Here is a 17,329-nt window from a genome sequence, read left to right on the forward strand (position 1 = left end):
CCCACCGACCTCCCCCAAGATTATACTTTTAAAAACAAACAAAAAGGTAGGCTTTCTCTCTGCAGGCCCTGGGACAACCCTTGCCTGGGCAAGTTACTAAGCATTTAAAGATTTGGGCCCCTGTTTTTGCAACCTACACTATAGGCATCCCCTCTAGGGGACTAGCATGCCTCTAAATAGGTGCTATCAAGGAAACACACACGCTGCCAACAAGCAGGCACCAGGATCCTTTCTTATCCCCAGATCTGCCCTCTCCATCCCTTTTCTATCGCAGAGCCCCAGACTGTAGAGCTGATATGAGAATGCAGAGTAATAAGATCAGGATAGAACCCAGGACTCCTGACTCTGAACAGAGATCTCCAACCAGGGTCAAATGCCTTTAGAGGTCCGGGTGCCTTCCTCTCTGCACCTGCAGTTTCTGCCTCCCTTCATCGCCATCCCGCTGGCTCCTGCTAAATCCAAGGCTGAAATCAGATGCCAAGAATCTGCTTCTGACCTCCTCTGCCCAAATATTTGAGAAGTCATCTCACCCACCACAGGAGGAAGGAGCGGGAGAGAGAGAGAGAGAGAGAGAGAGAGAGAGAGAGAGAGAGACTCCCAAAATTAGCCTGGCTATAAATAGTGGGGCAAAGGAGGGCGACGGGGGGAGTGCAAGAGTCCTAGCCCAGCCTAATAAATTTAGACATGTCAATTTTCCCTAAAGGAGGAATGAGACCAGATTGTTGGAGTGGGGCACAATGTTGTAGAAGAAGGGGGGCCACGGAATGAAGAAGCTAGAGGGATCTGGAGAATGAAGGAAGCTCAATGTTTGAATAAGCAACCTGCCAGAGAACTTCTTGTATTTGAGTTAAGAGTTTGAAAATTCATGAAATTAAAGCCAATTAAAACTATAGAGATGACAAACAGATTAGTGATTGTCAGGGGACAGGGATGGGAGGAGGTGAATATAAAAAGATAGCACGTTACACCGTGCTAACATAACATGGTGTGTTAATTATACTTCAAAAAATAAATAAACAGGGGGGCCTGGGTGGCTCAGTAGGTTAAGCATCTGCCCTCAGCTAAGGTCATGATCCTGGGGTCCTGGGATCCAGCCACACACTGGGCTCCCTGCTCAGCGGGGAGTTTGCTTCTCCCTCTCCCTCTCCCTATGCTTTTCTCCCAGCTTGTGCTCTCTAATAAATAAATAATCTTTAACAAATAAAATACATACATACATACCCAAAAAAGAAAGCTCCTTTGTGGTGATGAAGAGATGTGTGTCTTGATTTTGGTGGTAGGTTTTCAAGTCTATACACTTGCAAAAGGGATAAAATTGCATAGAGCTACACACACATACACACACTTACACACGTGAATGCACGTAAACACTGATGAAAACTGAATAAGGGGATCCCTGGGTGGCGCAATGGTTTGGCGCCTGCCTTTGGCCCAGGGCGCAATCCCGGAGACCCGGGATCGAATCCCACATAGGGCTCCTGGTGCATGGAGCCTGCTTCTCCCTCTGCCTGTGTCTCTGCCTCTCTCTCTCTCTATGACTATCATAAATAAATAAAAAAATTTTTAAAAAAAGGTAAGAAAGGGGATCCCTGGGTGGCGCAGCGGTTTGGTGCCTGCCTTTGGCCCGGGGCGCGATCCTGGAGACCGGGGATCGAATCCCATATCGGGCTCCTGGTGCATGGAGCCTGCTTCTCCCTCTGCCTGTGTCTCTGCCTCTCTTTCTCTCTCTCTCTGTGACTATCATAAGTAAATAAAAATTAAAAAAAAAAAAAAAAAGGTAAGAAAACTGAATAAGGCCTGTAAGCTAGTTAAAAGTGTGTGTATGTCAGCTTCCTGTTTTGATATTGTGCTACAGTTATGGAAGATGTCACCAGTGAGGGAAGCTGAGTGAAGGGTACATAGGACTTCATGTATTATTTTTTGCAACTTCCTCTGAGTCTATAGCTATTTCAAAATAATTTTAAAAACTGATTAATGTCCAGGTCCAGCAAAGGCTTCGGGCCTGAGTGGAAGCTGAGGCTTTCTCTAGCCCTTTCCCCCTCTAACAGCTTTCTTTGCCTCCATCTGTGTTCCCTGTTTTTCAGCTTCCCCGGATTACACATTTTCCAGCTGCTGCCTCTAGCTTACAAGCAAACACTTCCAGAACACACTGCAGGGTTAACTTCTCCCTCCACCTCATCTGGCAGCAGAACTGTGGAGCATATGTCCCAGGGTCAGCCTCTTCCTCCCCAACACACAAAACACGAGGGCTTTCTCACCCCACCCACCCCTCCAGCACTGGAATCCTTCTGCCTGCCTCTGAATTCTGGCTGTAGCCAAAGCTTGAACTCTGAGAGTGGCTGGGAGAGAAAAAATATAAAGCTGATTGAGAGCAGACGCTGGGGAAATGACTTGACTGCTCTCATCTTTGAGGATCCAAGGGAAACCCATGCATTTTGTGAAGGACTGGGAGGTTACTTCCCACAGGGAGCCATTTAGACTGTCTTGAGGGCCCCTTTTCTTTGAGCACTGGCTTCAGGCCAACATTTGGAACTTGGCCACACCACCAACAGCACCCCCCTCTTGAAACCCAGCCAGACTTCCCAGTGTGAGAAGCCTTCTCCACTCTCTACATGTTCTCCTTCAGTCCTCACCCAACCCTTAACGACTCAGCAGCTTCCGGTCCTAATGTTTGGCCCAGGGCTTATTAACTAAAGCTAACTCAGAAAGAAACTCAAAAGAATAAGGAAATGGGGAGGAGGGGTGAGGTGGGGAACGTGGAGTTGCATTCATTCATTCTAAGAAAAAATAATCTGGGTGGGAAAGTGTAAGGAGATGTGGGCAGAAAGATTTCAAATGTCAAGAGTCATTCTTCAGAGATCCATGAAGCTTGTGTCCATCTCAACCAAAGTCGGGTGGGGAGCTGAGCTTCAACTCAGCAGAAACTGAAATTACACAGTGAGCAGCAAACGCCTAGATAAAGAGCACCCAGAGGAGGACCCTGGAGAGATCGGGGGTGGGGTCCCCAGATTCAGGTTCCCCTGTCCTCTGCCCAGCTCCAGGGCAAAGGAACAGCCAGTGTGCGGAGAGGGGGGCGGAGCTGATGTCTGCAGAGTCCTGGCAGTCTCTCTACTGATCATGAAAACATCAAGCCATGTGTGCCAGGGGGGTGAGAGTAACACAGGATGGGCTGGCACCCTCCCTGAATCAGACTAATCTTAACATTCACAAACTCACCCCTGAAACCCCCAACACCAACCCCCCTCATTAGCCCCTGCCCTCTGTTTCACATTCCCTAGTAACCCCCTCCAACCCCGGCTCTTTCCTCCCAGGCCCCACAGCTCTGGGAGGGAGGCACTGAGCACCTTCCAGTAAGCTTCTATTTTGCTTGCTCACTGCAGTTGGAAGCTGGAGCCAAGCGGAGGTTGGGGGGAGGACTGGACTAGGCTGCCTGGTGATGCTCTCACTCTTCCCCCTTCTATTGATCAGCCCCTCACTGGAGGGAGCCTCTTCCCAAACACTCCTCCCCTGCCAGGATTCCCTTCAGCTGTGCCCACAGGCTAGAAGGGCACAGTGACAAGAGACAGAGCCTCCCCTCCTGGGGTCTTGCCCGTGCTTATGCAGCAGATAAAGTGGTTACACTCAGGCTCTGGAGTCAAATAGCCTGGATTTGTATCCCAGCTCTACCACTTAACAGCTCTACTACTTAACTGTTCTGTACCTCAGATTCTTCATCTGAAAGTTGAAGACAACAGTTCTGGGGATTAAAGGAGTTAATACATGTAAGGGGACCCATGGTGAGTACTCAGGAAATATTTGAAAAATAAGTTATAGTACACGTTTAAGCATAAACACATACGTATGCAGTATCCAACATTTTTATTCAGAATTCTTATCTTGGTGACATTTAATGTTCTGCTTTATGCTACCACTTAACCATTTCATTCACTGATCTTTTCGCGGTTACACACCTCCCCGGATTTAAGGTGCTACTCTGCAAATGGGTGAATGAGTCAGTCAATCAGTAATCTTCAGCTCTTTCTCAGAAAAATTCAAGAATGGTGTATTCTAAATCAGCACCCACTTCTCTTTGCCTGTGTCACGAAGCCACTTTTCTACTATGTAACCGAATCCCACAGTGATTTCAACCGAAAATGAGAGAATGCCAAGGTTGAAAACAGCCTTAGACATGGTTTAGCCCAGGGATTCTCAACGTGACATGCCTGCTAGAATTAGTTGGACAACTTTTTAAAAATACTTGGGCTCCCCTCCTTAGAGATCTAGTTACTGGGGCATTTTTAAAAACATCCCCAGGTGGTTCTAATGGTTAGCCAGAGCTGAGAACTACTGATTTAACTCAATCCCCTTATTCTACTAGGGAGAAAACCAAAATGCAGAGCACCTGCCCAGAGTCTCGGCACGTTGGCGCGCGGTGCACCGAGAGGCTGCGGCAACAGCAAGGATGCGTTGGGGAGGCTTGTAATTGTTGCTGGTTGGAGTTAGTCCTGGCATCATCTGTCTTCAGTTCGGGGACGTGTTACATGCTTTACCTTTTACTGTGACAGCAGCACTTACTCTTCTGGTAAGACCGAAAGGGCTCGCATTCCCTGACCACAAAAGGACAGAGCTGGGATCAGACCCCGCACGCTCGGCCCGCGAGGCCGCCAGGAGGCCGGAGAGCGACTTCTCCGACGCTCCCCCAGCCGCGCCCCCGACAGCCAGCCGAGCGCAGCCCCGCCCGCTCCGCCGCCGGGAGCCGCCGCCCCGCCCCCGGGCCTCACGTGACGGGGCGGCCACGTGACCGCCGCCGCCACCGCCGCCATCGCCGCCGCCGCCATGCTGTCGCGCCTGCTGAGGGAGCACCAGGCCAAGCAGAGCGAACGCAAGGAGCTGCAGGGTGAGCCGCCGGCCGCCCGCCCTCCTGTCCCCGCGGCCTGGCCTCGGCGTGGAGCCTGGGCCTCGAGTAGCGGCCGGGCCTGGGCGCCGCGGGCGGGTGGGGGCGCTGTCCGCGGACGACGCGTCGTCCGCCCGCGGGAACGGCCCCGCGCGGTGCCTGTCGGCCCCGGAGCCCCGGCCCGAGCGCGGGGAGGACGCCGGTGACGGAGGGGCCGTCGGCCCGGGGGCGCGGGACTGCGGGCGGGACCCGGCCGGGCTGCGAGGCCGCGGGGGAGCTGGGGGCTGCCACCCCGGCCGAGCCGGCGCCGCCCTTCCGGCAACCGAGTCTCCCCTCGAACCCTTTCCCCGCTGCCAGAGAAGAGGAGGCGGGAGGCCATCGCCGCAGCGACCTGCCTCACGGAAGCGCTGGTGGATCACCTCAATGTGGGGTACGACCGCCCCTACGAGCCGGGCGCCGCGGCCTGGCGGTCACACTGCGCCCCAGGCCGGCCCCGCCCCGCCCTCCCCTCCCCCCTCCCCCCTCCCCCCTCCCCCCTCCCCCCACCCCGCCGGCTGTACGGGAAGAGCTTGAGGCCGCCCTGACCTCTCAGGTCCAAGCACCAGAGCAGCCGCAGCGGCTGGAGAGGCAGCCAGCTTGCCCCTCCCCACAGGGACCTCCCTGGTGCTCACAACCTCATGCCATCTGCCCCCCTCCCCTCCCCCTCCCAGTCCAGCTGTCACGTCGGCAGGAGGGCACTCTCCCTCCTGCACCAGAACTTGCCACCTTCTCCTTCACCTCCCACCCTCTGGTAGGCCCAGGGTGCAGCTGGCAGGAAAGAGATGGCACAGCTGGCGAGGGTGAGGGCAGAACCGACGCCAGGAGCTGTGGCACAGCCAGGCTGTCTGCTCCCTTCCTTCCGGGGCTCCCGAGACCCCCCGCCCCCAGTCCTATGTGCCAATGCCAGTAACAGCGGAAGACCTGGGAAGGAGCAAAGACTATTGTCTCTTGACCGTGAGGGACCCAGAAGAGTGCTGAGGTAGATGGTGATGGGAAGGAAAGGGGCGGCACGATGCCTTCCACCCCAGATCAAGCAGAATGGCTTGGTTGTGCATCCAGAAACTGAGTCACCCAAGTGAGCCATGCAGGCACTGTCCTCTTCATTACTCATCTCTGGGGATGATTAGGGGACAAGAAGGCTGTGGTTGGGGCCTCTGATCTCCCTCCCCTCCAGACTTCTCCCGTTACTCGGTGTGAAAGAGGGAGGTCCACAGGAAAACTAGGATTTTAGGAACTCCCAGGGGAATCTCTTAAAGCGTTAGGAGCCCTTTGCTATTACTGTTTCAGCTCCCTACGCTACCCCCTGCTGTCTCCCAAGGAGGAAGGACGGGGTCTGCCCCCTTTTCCTCCCTCCCACATGGGCACCTCCTGGGCTCTGCTGTGAGACTGGCCCAGACCTCTCCCTCTGCTCTTCCTTTGCTAGGGGCCGGCCACTCCTCTCAGCTAAGCCAAAGCCAGATTAGAAAGGGTTTTGTGTTGCTGCCCACGAGTCCTCTCATTCCCTGGAAAGAAAAACAAAGGCTCAGTCTATCTCGGCCCCTGTCAGGTGTCCTTCCCATTCTCTTCACCCACGCCAACTCCTTGCCCCCTCCCACCCCCACAGATTCCAGGGTGGGGGTGGGTGGGCACCGGATGTGGAGTCCCCCAGATGACCTAGAGCTTTAGGATAGGGAGTGAAAGACCCATCAACCAATGAGACAATAGTTGTGGGATGAGGAGATTGGGGGAAGGGGGACGGGGCAGGGCTCCGGGGATAGCAGTCTCATGGCAATAATGGTAACTGCAGCCTACCTTGATTGAGGAGAAAAAAAACTGCCTAGAATAGAAGGAAGAGAGGGAGGGAGAGAGAGAGTGTGTGTGTGTGTGTTCGCTCATCTGTGTGGGCAAAAAAAGCACTGAGAGTCTGAGAGAGCCAAGAAGCAGCCCTTGGGATATCTCCTCTTGACCCTGAGTTCCTGGGGAGGGGGGTGCTCTCCCATCCCACCCCAGATTCAGGGAGAGGCCCAATTTCCCTTCCCAACCTCTTGCACAGATCCCTAGGCTTCCAAGCACTGCCAGATGTAGCCCTGCTGCTGGATTTCCCCAGCTTCTCTGCACCCCCTCTACTCTCCCAGCTTCTTCCCCAGGGATATTCCCACCAGGTTTATTCTCCCTTCTCTCACCCAGCTGTAAGAGTTCCTTTGGGGGGTAGGAGATGGTAAGTTTTCGGTCAGTTCCCAGCGAGGCTCTCCTGGGAATCCTGGGAGTGGGAGGAAGAAGCTGGTTCATTTGCATGTACAGCAGTCATTTGCATCACCCTCAAGAATGGCCAAAATCATGAGGTTCTCCCCATCCAGGCTTCTGGCTGCCCTCCCACCCTTGCAGTGGAATATTAGTCCTGGAGACCACTCCCCACCAGCTGGTGAGTTGATCTCATCCCTCTTCCAACGTCTAGTGTGGCCCAGGCCTACATGAACCAGAGAAAGCTGGACCATGAGGTGAAGACCCTACAGGTCCAGGCCGCCCAGTTTGCCAAGCAGACAGGCCAGTGGATCGGGATGGTGGAGAACTTCAATCAGGCACTCAAGGTGGGCCATGCTCCATCCTGGGCCCCTGCTTCCAGTCAGGTCAGCTCAGGCTTCAGGTTAAAAAGGAACTGGGGATGGTTCCCAGAAATGCTATCTGTGTCAAAGGAGCTAGAGAGATAAAAGTAGTTGGTGGGTTCAGGCAAAGCCCTTTCTAGGGGACAGATCTGCCTCCTTAGAACCTCACTCTACCCACCCTGATTCCCAGCCTCCTACCTCTTCCCCTTCCCAGGAAATCGGGGATGTGGAGAACTGGGCTCGGAGCATCGAGCTGGACATGCGCACCATTGCCACCGCACTGGAATATGTGTACAAAGGGCAGCTACAGTCCGCCCCCTCCTAGCTCCTCTTCCCTTCCCCCCACCCCGTCCCTCCTACCTGGGGGAAGCTGATAGGTCAAGAATAAAACACAAGCCCCCATTTCTTTGTGGTGTGTTTCAAAGCTCTGCTAGACCAGCAGGGTAGGCAGGAGTGGAAGATTCGAAGACTGTTTACCCAAGTGACAGTTACCTTTTGGGTAAAGGGTGGAACTAGCTTGCACCCCTCTTTTTCTCTTCAGGCCTGGGGCAGGTGCATGCTGGGTAGGCAGAGGGTGGAAGTTTCCTGCAGAGCAGAAACATGACAGGAGGCAGGCGTGGTCCTGGCTCTGGCTCTCTGCCACTCCACGTGCTCGCGCCCTCTCCCGGCCTGGTGCTAAGCAGTGTCATGAGTCTGGACCAGGTTGGAGATTAATTCTTGGGCATGGGGGCACTTCGGGGCTCGGAAGGAGGAGTGACTGGGCCAAGGTCACCAACAGAGGGGGCACCCGCCGTCCTTGACATATCCCTCCTCCTGGTAGTCCATGACAGAAGCAGTCGGGCACCCGACTAGAAGAGACAGCCAGGAAGGGGGCCTGGGCACGCCTGGCCTGCGCCAAGCCTGGGCTTCAGCTGCCAGGCTCCAGCTTCCCTGGCTCCTCCTCCCACCCCCACCCCCCCACGTACACTTAATACTTCTGGGACCCAGGCCACCCGCTGCGGACTTTGGCATTAGCTGTAGCTAGCGTGGAAGCCCGGAAAGACTGGGAGCAAAGTCTATCAACGAAGCAAAAGAAGGAGCTTCAGGCACCGTCCTGCCTGCTAGCTCTCCTCGGGAGGTAAGCAGGACACTGGGAGCCGGGGGCTCTGAGGGGGCTCTCCTGGGATCGCACCGATTGATAATTCAAAGCTGTAAGCTTTTCATGTGCTTCCTCACACGCTCTCCCCTTGACCCTGCACAGCTTCCAGGGGGGCCATGGTGGGTGTCAGCCCCGCTGCTAGAATAGAAAACAGGTTGAGACTCGCAATGAGATACTCAGCATCACGCAGTAAGTTTGGAGCCAGCAGGACTAAGGTGCAGGGCTCTTTGCCCTGTACGTGTTTCCAAAGAGAAGGCCCGGTTTACATTTAGAGTCTAGATGCCTCTGGCTTAGCAGGGAGGGGAGACAGCAAACCAGGTTCCTCTGCTCCTGTGCAGCACGTCTGCACACAGGCCCTGGCGACTCTGGCTTTAGTTAAGGTCGCCACACACTCGGGGTCTGCCTAGAGCTGAGCTTTGCTTAGGTGAGACATCGTTTGCCGGTTACCTACCAGGCAGGTAATTTCTCAGTCTGCTCAGATCAGACCTCCAGCTGGGGAGGCTGTTAGGGGCAAGGAGTTAAGAGCCTCGGCTGCCACCTGCAGGTCACTCGGGCTCCGCCATGTGGCTGCCTCTGCTGCTGGGAGTCTTGCTCTGGGCAGTGCTGTGGTGGCTCAGGGACCAGCAGAGCCTGCCTGCCAGCGATGCTTTCGTCTTCATCACCGGCTGTGACTCAGGCTTCGGGCGGCTTCTGGCACTGAGACTGGACCAGAGAGGCTTCCGAGTCCTGGCCAGCTGCCTGACCCCCGCAGGGGCAGAGGACCTACAGCGGGTGGCCTCCTCCCGCCTCCACACCACCCTGCTTGATGTCACTGAGCCCCAAAGTGTCCAGCGGGCAGCCAAGTGGGTGGAAACACATGTCGGGGAAGCAGGTGAGTAGTGGGGGTGGGGGGGCCCAGGACTGTGGTGCAGGGTGCTCGGTCACGGGGCAATGGGAACCTGGAGGGCCTGGGTGGGGAAGGAACACGATCCGGACACAGAGCATCAGAAAACTAGAGTTTTCCCGTCATGGAGGCTACTGCTTTCTCCCTCTGCGCCTCTCTCTCTGTGTCAGAATGCCTTACCCACCCTATGGTATGTGTCTCCTCTCTCCACAGGGCTTTTTGGTCTGGTGAATAACGCTGGTGTGGCAGGGATCATTGGGCCCACCCCGTGGCTCACACAGGATGATTTCCATCGGGTGCTTAATGTGAATACGCTGGGTCCCATCAGGGTCACCCTTGCCCTGCTGCCCCTCCTACAGCAGGCCCGGGGCCGAGTGGTCAACATCAGCAGTGTCCTGGGCCGCCTGGCAGCCAGTGGTGGTGGCTACTGTGTCTCCAAGTTTGGCCTGGAGGCCTTCTCTGATAGCCTCAGGTGAGGGGTGCAGAGCCCTGGGCAGCCCTGCAGAGATGATGAAACAGCGTAGCGGGATGCTGAGGAGGACACAGCGTAGGGCTCAACTTCATGGGTTCAACCCCAGCCTCCTCTCATGGGAGCTTTGCGACCTTGATAGGTTACTTCTCTTTACCCCAGTTTAATTCCCCATCTGCTAAATCTGGATGAGGAGACCTGCTTCATGGGTGCTGGGAGTGACATGAGGTACCTGTAAGGTCCCCACAGAGCCCGGCACATAGAAGATGCCCCAAGAAGCCCTGCTATCATTATTAGTAATTTTTTTTTTTTTTTTTGAGAGAGAGGGTGGGGGAGCAGGGGAGCGGGTGCACAACAGGGGGAGGGGCAGAGGGAGAGGGAGAAGTGGACTCCCCGCTGAGCAGGAGGCCTGATCCAGGGCTGGATCCCAGGACCCTGAGATCATGACCTGAGCCAAAGCCAGATGCTTAAGCAACTGAGCCACCCAGGTGCCCCTAGTGTTATTAATAACTGTTTTTTTGTGATGAACTAGTACCTTTACAGAACATTTTTCTCATTTCTCCCAGCAGCCCTCTAAGGGATAGGCATTAATATCCTCAGAGTAACGTAACTTACCCATGACCACACAACTAGTTGGTGGAAGCGCTGGGACTTACTCCCAGGTCTGTTTGCCTCTCATCTTTATGTTCTCCTGCCGTTCATCTTTTTTTTTTTTTCTTAAATTTTTTTTTAAGATTTTGTTTGTTTATTCATGAGAGACAGAGAAAGAGTCAGGGACACAGGCAGAGGGAGAAGCAGGTGCTCCTCGTGGAGCACGATGCAGGACTCAGTCCTGGGACTCCACGCTCAACTGCTGAGCCACCCAAGTGCCCCTGTCCTTCGTCTTTAAACATTAATGTTCAAAGTCCCATGAGCACAAAAGACTCTTGGCAAGTACCACACGGGAGCAGGGCCTGAATTTTGAACAGTGCAAGTACCCCCCAGCCACCCCATCTTCTGTAGGAAACCTACCTTCATCACCATCACTCAACAAAGAATTTCAGTCATGTGCTTTTGTCCCTATCCCTTGGCCTTTTAACTTTCCTATCAACATCATGAACACATGCTTCATACTTGGATTTCTGTATCCATGTCAAGGGGGTTGAATGTGTCTCTGCAGGCTCCCCAGCAATTACCAGTCTACACCCTTCCTGTTGAGCACTCAGGACTCAACCCTGTGTTCTAGGACTAGGGAATGGGGTTCTAGGTCAGGAGTTGGCAAACCGGTCTCAGGCCAAATCTGGCCAGTCACCTACCAGCTAATAATGGTGTTTACATTTTTTTTTTTTAAATTTATTCTTGAGAGACACAGAGAGGCAGAGACACAGGGAGAGGCAGGCTCCCTGCAGGGAGCCCGATGTGGGACTCGATCCCAGGTCTCCAGGATCACACCCTGAGCTGAAGGCGGTACTAAACTGCTGAGCCACCCGGGCTGCCCACGTATTTTTTTTAAGGATTATTTGAGAGACCGCATGTGCCTGGGTGCGCATGGGGGAGGGGCAGAGGGAGGAGAGAGAATCTCAAGGAAAGTCCATGCAAGGCTCCATCCCTTGACCCCGAGATCACGACCCAAGCCAAAGTCAAGAGTTGGATGCCCAGCGTACTGAGCCACCCAGGTGCACCTGGTGTTTACATTTTAAATGGTTACATTGTAAATGGTTATGTAAGTACCTACCTGTTACTAATTTTTTAGGCCTGCATTGCCAAAGATATTTACTGTCTGGCCCTTTAAGAAGGGTACTAATCTCTGTTCTAGATCATAGAGTATGAAGGGAAAAAAAAACCTCAAAAATAACTGGTCACTTGCCCCCCTCCGAGGACAGCAGGGATCCCCTTCACCTTCAGGACCCCTGTCCCTGGCCTGTGATAGCTTTCCCATCTTAGCCCCCAGCCTCATGTCCCTTTCCTATAAGGGCAAGAACCCAGAAACCTTCCTCTATCCCCATCCAGGCGGGATGTGGCTCATTTTGGGGTCCGAGTCTCCATCGTGGAGCCCGGCTTCTTCCGAACCCCTGTGACAAACCTGGAGCATTTGGAGAACACACTGCAGGAGTGCTGGGCACGGCTACCTCCCAGCACACAGGCCCACTATGGGGAGGCCTTTCTCCCCAAGTGTGAGTATCGGGGCCCACACAGGTATGTGAAGGGAAAGGAGAATGTCAGAAAGGCCCTCCTACACCAGCCTGCTGGGAGAAGGTGGGGGTCAAAGGGATGTCACCGCACACTCAGACTATGGAACCGGCCTGCCTACCACACTGGGGAGGGACTAAGGATCCCTCTCACTGCTGGGGACCAGCTCCAGGACCCAGAAGGTGGGGCCTGAGATGGGCGGGAATGGGCAGGGACACTGATTACAACCACCTCCTGGGATGTAGACTTGCAAGTGCAGCAGCACATCATGAGCCTGATCTGTGACCCAGACCTGACCAAGGTGAGCAGGTGCCTGGAACATGCCCTGACTGCTCGTTACCCCAGAACCCGGTACAGCCCAGGCTGGGATGCCAAGCTGCTCTGGCTGCCAGCCTCCTACCTGCCAGCCAGCCTGGTGGATGCTGTGCTCACCTGGGTCCTTCCCAAGCCTGCCCAGGCAGTCTACTGAATCCAGCTGTCCAGCAAGAGATTTTCTGCCCCCACTCTGGTACTGCCTGGTGGCCCACACAAAATAAGCACTCAATAAATGTGTATTGTTAAGAAAAAGAGGGGATCCCTGGGTGGTGCAGCGGTTTGGCGCCTGCCTTTGGCCCAGGGCGCGATCCTGGAGACCGGGGATCGAGTCCCACATCGGGCTCCCGGTGCATGGAGCCTGCTTCTCCCTCCGCCTGTGTCACTGCCTCTCTCTCTCTCTCTGTGACTATCATAAATAAATAAAAATTAAAAAGAAAAAAAAGAAAAAGAAAACACCGTAGGTGGGCAGAAATGAAGTTGCCTGGTGAGAGACTGGCCCCATTTGAGAGCTACCCCTTAGGCTGACTTCCTGCCCAGGGTCTCTGGCCCGTTTAGTACGTGCAAAACCAGCGACCACTGAGCATCTGCCCTCCCCTCTGACCGTCTGTCTGCAGGCGTTCTTTGGAGCTGCACCTGGAAGAATGGCCATCAGAGGGCACTGGTGGACGTTTCACTTCCTTTCAGTTCACTGTTGGGAGTGCCGGTGGCCTTACCTGTTTTTCTTGGGAGGGAGGGAAGGTTGTAAAGTGGGGTCAGGGCAAGGCTGGGTAGTTTCCATGGGGAAAAACAAAAGGCAATACCCACTTAAATTATCCTTGTTTTTTTTTTTTTTTTTGTTAAGATTTGAGAGTGAGTCCAAGCAGCAGGGGATGGGCAGAGGGAGAGAAAACTCAAGCCGACTCCCCACTGAGTGGGGAGCCCAGCATGGGGCTCAGTCAAATAACCCTGAGATCCTGACCTGAGTCAAAGTTAAGAGTCGGAAGCTCAGGGGATCCCTGGGTGGCTCAGCAGTTTAGCGCCTGCCTTTGGCCCAGGGCCTAATCCTGGAGTCCCGGGATCGAGTCCCGCATCAGGCTCCCCACATGGAGCCTGCTTCTTTCTCTCTCTGCCCCTCTGTCTCTGTGTGTCTCTCATAAATAAATACATACAATCTTAAAAAAAAAAAAAAATCAGACACCCAACCGACTGAGCCACCCAGGAGCCCCTACAGTGTCCTCTAAGAAGGATGGACACAACTTCTCACCACCCACAAAGGAGCCAGGCCCCCTTTGTTGGAGGGAGTTGCTAGGCCCTCAGAGGTGGCCAGAATAGGAGGGGACAGATGTAGGTTTGGGCTCACCTCTCCCAGGTAGTACCTCTGGGGGGAATCCCTTTGACTTTTGCAGGAGGTGGCTTCCTGCACGTTGCAGCACATGGCTACGAGACCGGGAGGGCACTGGGCCCCAGCCTCCTCCAGGTCCCCACTTTGCCAGCCCACCAATGCCTTTAGCGAAATCCACCTTACCTAAACAGCCCCCCCCCCAAAAAAAATAAGCCTTTCTTTCCCAAGGTGCATATAGAACAAGGTCCCAGAGAACAAATACGGGTGAGCAGGAAAGGATAAAGTATCACTCTTCGAGACAAACTGAGACTATTTTTTCAGTCTGAAAAAATAATCCGTTTAATTGAAAAACCTGGAGTGTACTATCCCACTCCCTTAGATGAAGGGGCTGAAGAGACCAGACCCCTACATGACTTCATAGCCGCTTCGGATACTCTTCACGAGGCAGCAGGCGAAGACAATTCCCAGTACCTAAAAGCAAAGACAGAGGAGTCAGAAAGGCAAAGTATCCCAGGCCCACTCAGGAGACCCCAAACACAACCAGGGGCCCCAGGCCAGGACTTCCCCAGCACCCTCCTCCCACTGCCCCAATTGCCCAGATGCCCCAGAATGAGTCCCAAGGGGGCCTCTCACCTCCACGAAGGCAATGCCCAGGGCTGCTGCAGCCACCACCAGCACATTGCTTCTCAGCCAGCCCCCAATCTTCTCCACGCAGCCCTAAAGGGCGGTGGGCACACAAGCGAGAATGGAGTCAGAAACTTCCCACCCACCTCCCCTGCTCCATCTGACTCTCCCCCGCTCTGCACCGTTCACCCCACTGCTAGCGTTCCCGGATGCCCTCTGCATCCCAGGGCTCCAATCCTCTCCACCTCCATCCCTGGGCCCTCTCAACCCTAGAAACCTTTCCCAAGTTTTCCCAGTCCCCTGCTATCTCAGCTGCTTCCCCACCTCAGAGTAGATATTCTTCACGTTGAAAGAAATCCCACAGTCCTTCGTGACATTGATGCAGCAGGAGTCAGGGACCTGGCCCTTGGGCATGAGAGAGACGGTCTGCCAGTCTGTGTAGTTAGCGGCCCCGCAGCACTTAAACTGCAGGACGAGAGAAATGCAGGGCAGGGGCTTGTTACCTGAACCTCCGCCTTCGAAACGGAGATGAGACTCTTCCTCCCCGCTAGCCGCTCCCAGCAAGCTCACTCACATCCTCCTGCATCCTGTCCAGGATCGAAGCCGTGTGGTTGTTTTTCTGATAATTCTTCATCTGCTCCCGGAAGTCCTTATTAAACTCTGACATCACCTGAGAGCAGGAAAGAGCATCGTGGGGGTCAGACTTTAGGGCACGCGCGTCCCAGAGCAGCCAGCCCTGTGAGGCAGGGCCCTCCACTTCCTCCCCGCTTACCTTGTCTCTAAACACATAGCCAGCGATGGCTGCGGCCACCTCCACCAGCATGATGAGAGACAGGAAGATGGCAAACTGCGGGCACAGCAGACAGGGGTCAGGTGTGGAGTCCCGGTGAGAGTGGCCTGCTGTGGCCCAGCCGGCCTCTAGCCCACTCAGAGAGGTTCTCCTCCCCCACCTGCCTCACTTTGCCCCTGGATTCCCCCCTCCCTAGAAGCGCCTCCCAGCAGGCCCAGGCACCCACTGCGGCCCCACACCGGGCTCACCGTGATCATAAGACAGTAGTTCTCCTTGCAGGCCCCACAGCAGCCCACAAAGGCCACCAGGAAGAGGAAGGCGCCCACTGCGATGATGACCACGGGCAACAGGGAGCCAGGAGTGGCCCCCTGGACAATGGTCTGACTCAGGACCAGCTGGGCCCCTACACCCACGGCGATGAGCCCCACCGCACAGGCCTGTGAGGACAGGTCAGGGTTAGGCCGGGCCCACCAGCCATCAGGCCTCGGCGCAGGGGGCAGCAGGTACGCCCAGGCGCAGGCGTAGCTCCACCCCAGGGAGACCGATTCGCGCGCCTCCAGGAAGGATTGCAGGGAAGGAGGACGACCGGTATCTGCCCCCACAGTTTGATCAAATACATGCCAACAGAGAAGGTCCCAGAAAGCCCTGACCCCAGGGCACCTATCCTCACCTAGAGTGGTACTTCCTCCGGGCCTCTAGGGCGCCCAGGCACGCCCCAGCCGCTGCCTCCCGGCCCGCCCTACCCTCATCAGTTGTGACCGGGCTTCCTCAGGCCACTAGGCCCGGGGCGGAGGGGACAAGAAGCAGAGGCACGAGTGGGGCCCCTCCCCGGACAAAGAGCAGCGTGTGAGGCCGGGAGGCCAGGACGGGAGCAAACCCAGGTGGGCAGAGGCCTTGCCCACCCCCGGCAGCCGACAGGAGCCCGGGGGAGCAGGGAACGAGGGGGTGAGGGGCAGGGCAGGCGGGGTGCGGGGGAGAGGGGGCCCCGCGGCGATAGCCATCAGGCGGCCGTTGGCCGGTTGCCCCACTGCCCGTATCACAGCGGTTGGGTCACCGGACAGGAAGGGCCAGAAGGGGCGAGGGGGAGGGTGCGGCGCGCCCACGCCGTCCGTCCTGGGTCCGCACCGCCTCGGAGGTCCCCGAAGGCTGCGGCGGTGGGCGCGCCGCGGCCCCCGGCTCGTCCTCCCGCGTCCGGGCCCCAGGGCCCCCTTCGCACTCACACAGAAGGCCAGCAGCAGGACGTAGAGCAGGAACTTGACACACTTCATTCCTCCTTCCACCGCCATGGCTGCGGGCCTGCGGGGGGCGCCGGTGAGGGGCGGCGGGGCCCCCGTTCCCGGCCCCTCCCACCCGGAAACCCGCGGTCGGGGCCACGTCCCCAGCCCCCTCTCCTCCCAGGCCGGAGAGCGGCGGGGGCGACCGCCGCCCGCCCGGCCCCGCCCCGGCCCCAGGGCGCCCTCCCGGCCGCAGCCCGCCCCCGCCCCGGGCCCCCGCCCCCGGCCCCGCGCTCCCGGCTCCCCGCGCACGGTCGCCGCCGCCGCCCGCCGCCGCCGGGGCCTCCGGAACTTCGCGAAGTTGCAAAGTGGCGAGGGCTCGGGAGCGCGGCGGGCCCTGGGCTCCGGGCCGAGCCGCGGCGGGGGCGGCCGCCCGCGACCCCGGACCCCGGACCCCGCACGCACGCAGGCCGGGCTCGCGGCCTCACCTGGGCTCCCCGACGCTGCGCTCCGCTCTCCCGCCGCCGCCGCCGCCGCCGCCGCCGCCGCCGCCCCGGGCTCTTTAGCGGCGCCCCCCGCCTGCGCCCCGCCCGCCCGCCGCGGCCCCGCCCCGGCTCCAGCCCCGGCCCCCCTTCCGCCCGGGCCGCCGGCCTCCCTCGTGACGCGGGAACAGCTGCGGCTTGAGTCACCCGGCCGCCGAGGGGAGGGCCGAGCCCCCCGCCCGCCAGAGCCACGTGGCCCCTGCCCGGAAGGCGCCCCCCCGCGACGGAAGGCGGCGGGGCTGGGCCGCGGGGCCCGGGGCCCCTGGGCTGGGAGGGCGGGACCGGCGGCCCCCGACTCCGTGCGGTCCGGGCCGGGGTTACGCTGCGAGCCGCCGGGCCGGGCCGCGCGACGGGAGGTGCTCGGGAGGCG

At 57.0% G+C, this 17,329-nt stretch overlaps 3 protein-coding genes across 3 annotated transcripts; 2 read left to right on the plus strand and 1 right to left on the minus strand.

Moving 5' to 3' along the window:
- Positions 1-4,735: 4,735 nt before the first annotated feature.
- Positions 4,736-7,896, plus strand: BLOC1S1 (biogenesis of lysosomal organelles complex 1 subunit 1). Its single transcript, XM_026002006.2, has 4 exons — positions 4,736-4,876; positions 5,231-5,303; positions 7,347-7,479; positions 7,709-7,896. Exons 1-4 carry the CDS (start codon positions 4,816-4,818, stop codon positions 7,817-7,819), a joined length of 378 nt encoding a protein of 125 aa, XP_025857791.1. The 5' UTR covers positions 4,736-4,815; the 3' UTR covers positions 7,820-7,896.
- A 412-nt stretch (positions 7,897-8,308) lies between these two features.
- Positions 8,309-12,720, plus strand: RDH5 (retinol dehydrogenase 5). Its single transcript, XM_026002005.2, has 5 exons — positions 8,309-8,611; positions 9,177-9,503; positions 9,729-9,987; positions 11,974-12,137; positions 12,399-12,720. The coding sequence occupies exons 2-5, from the start codon at positions 9,194-9,196 to the stop codon at positions 12,620-12,622; spliced, it is 957 nt and encodes a 318-aa protein (XP_025857790.1). The 5' UTR covers positions 8,309-8,611; positions 9,177-9,193; the 3' UTR covers positions 12,623-12,720.
- A 1,361-nt stretch (positions 12,721-14,081) lies between these two features.
- Positions 14,082-17,044, minus strand: CD63 (CD63 molecule). The gene is made up of 8 exons (XM_072746267.1): positions 16,906-17,044; positions 16,424-16,499; positions 15,452-15,640; positions 15,186-15,260; positions 14,988-15,083; positions 14,738-14,878; positions 14,423-14,506; positions 14,082-14,260 (listed from the first exon to the last, which is right to left on the minus strand). Exons 2-8 carry the CDS (start codon positions 16,487-16,489, stop codon positions 14,195-14,197), a joined length of 717 nt encoding a protein of 238 aa, XP_072602368.1. The 5' UTR covers positions 16,490-16,499; positions 16,906-17,044; the 3' UTR covers positions 14,082-14,194.
- Between the last annotated feature and the right edge of the window lie 285 nt (positions 17,045-17,329).

This window comes from Vulpes vulpes, unplaced genomic scaffold, assembly GCF_048418805.1.
Source record: "Vulpes vulpes isolate BD-2025 unplaced genomic scaffold, VulVul3 u000000697, whole genome shotgun sequence".
Classification (NCBI taxonomy): Eukaryota; Metazoa; Chordata; class Mammalia; order Carnivora; family Canidae; genus Vulpes; species Vulpes vulpes.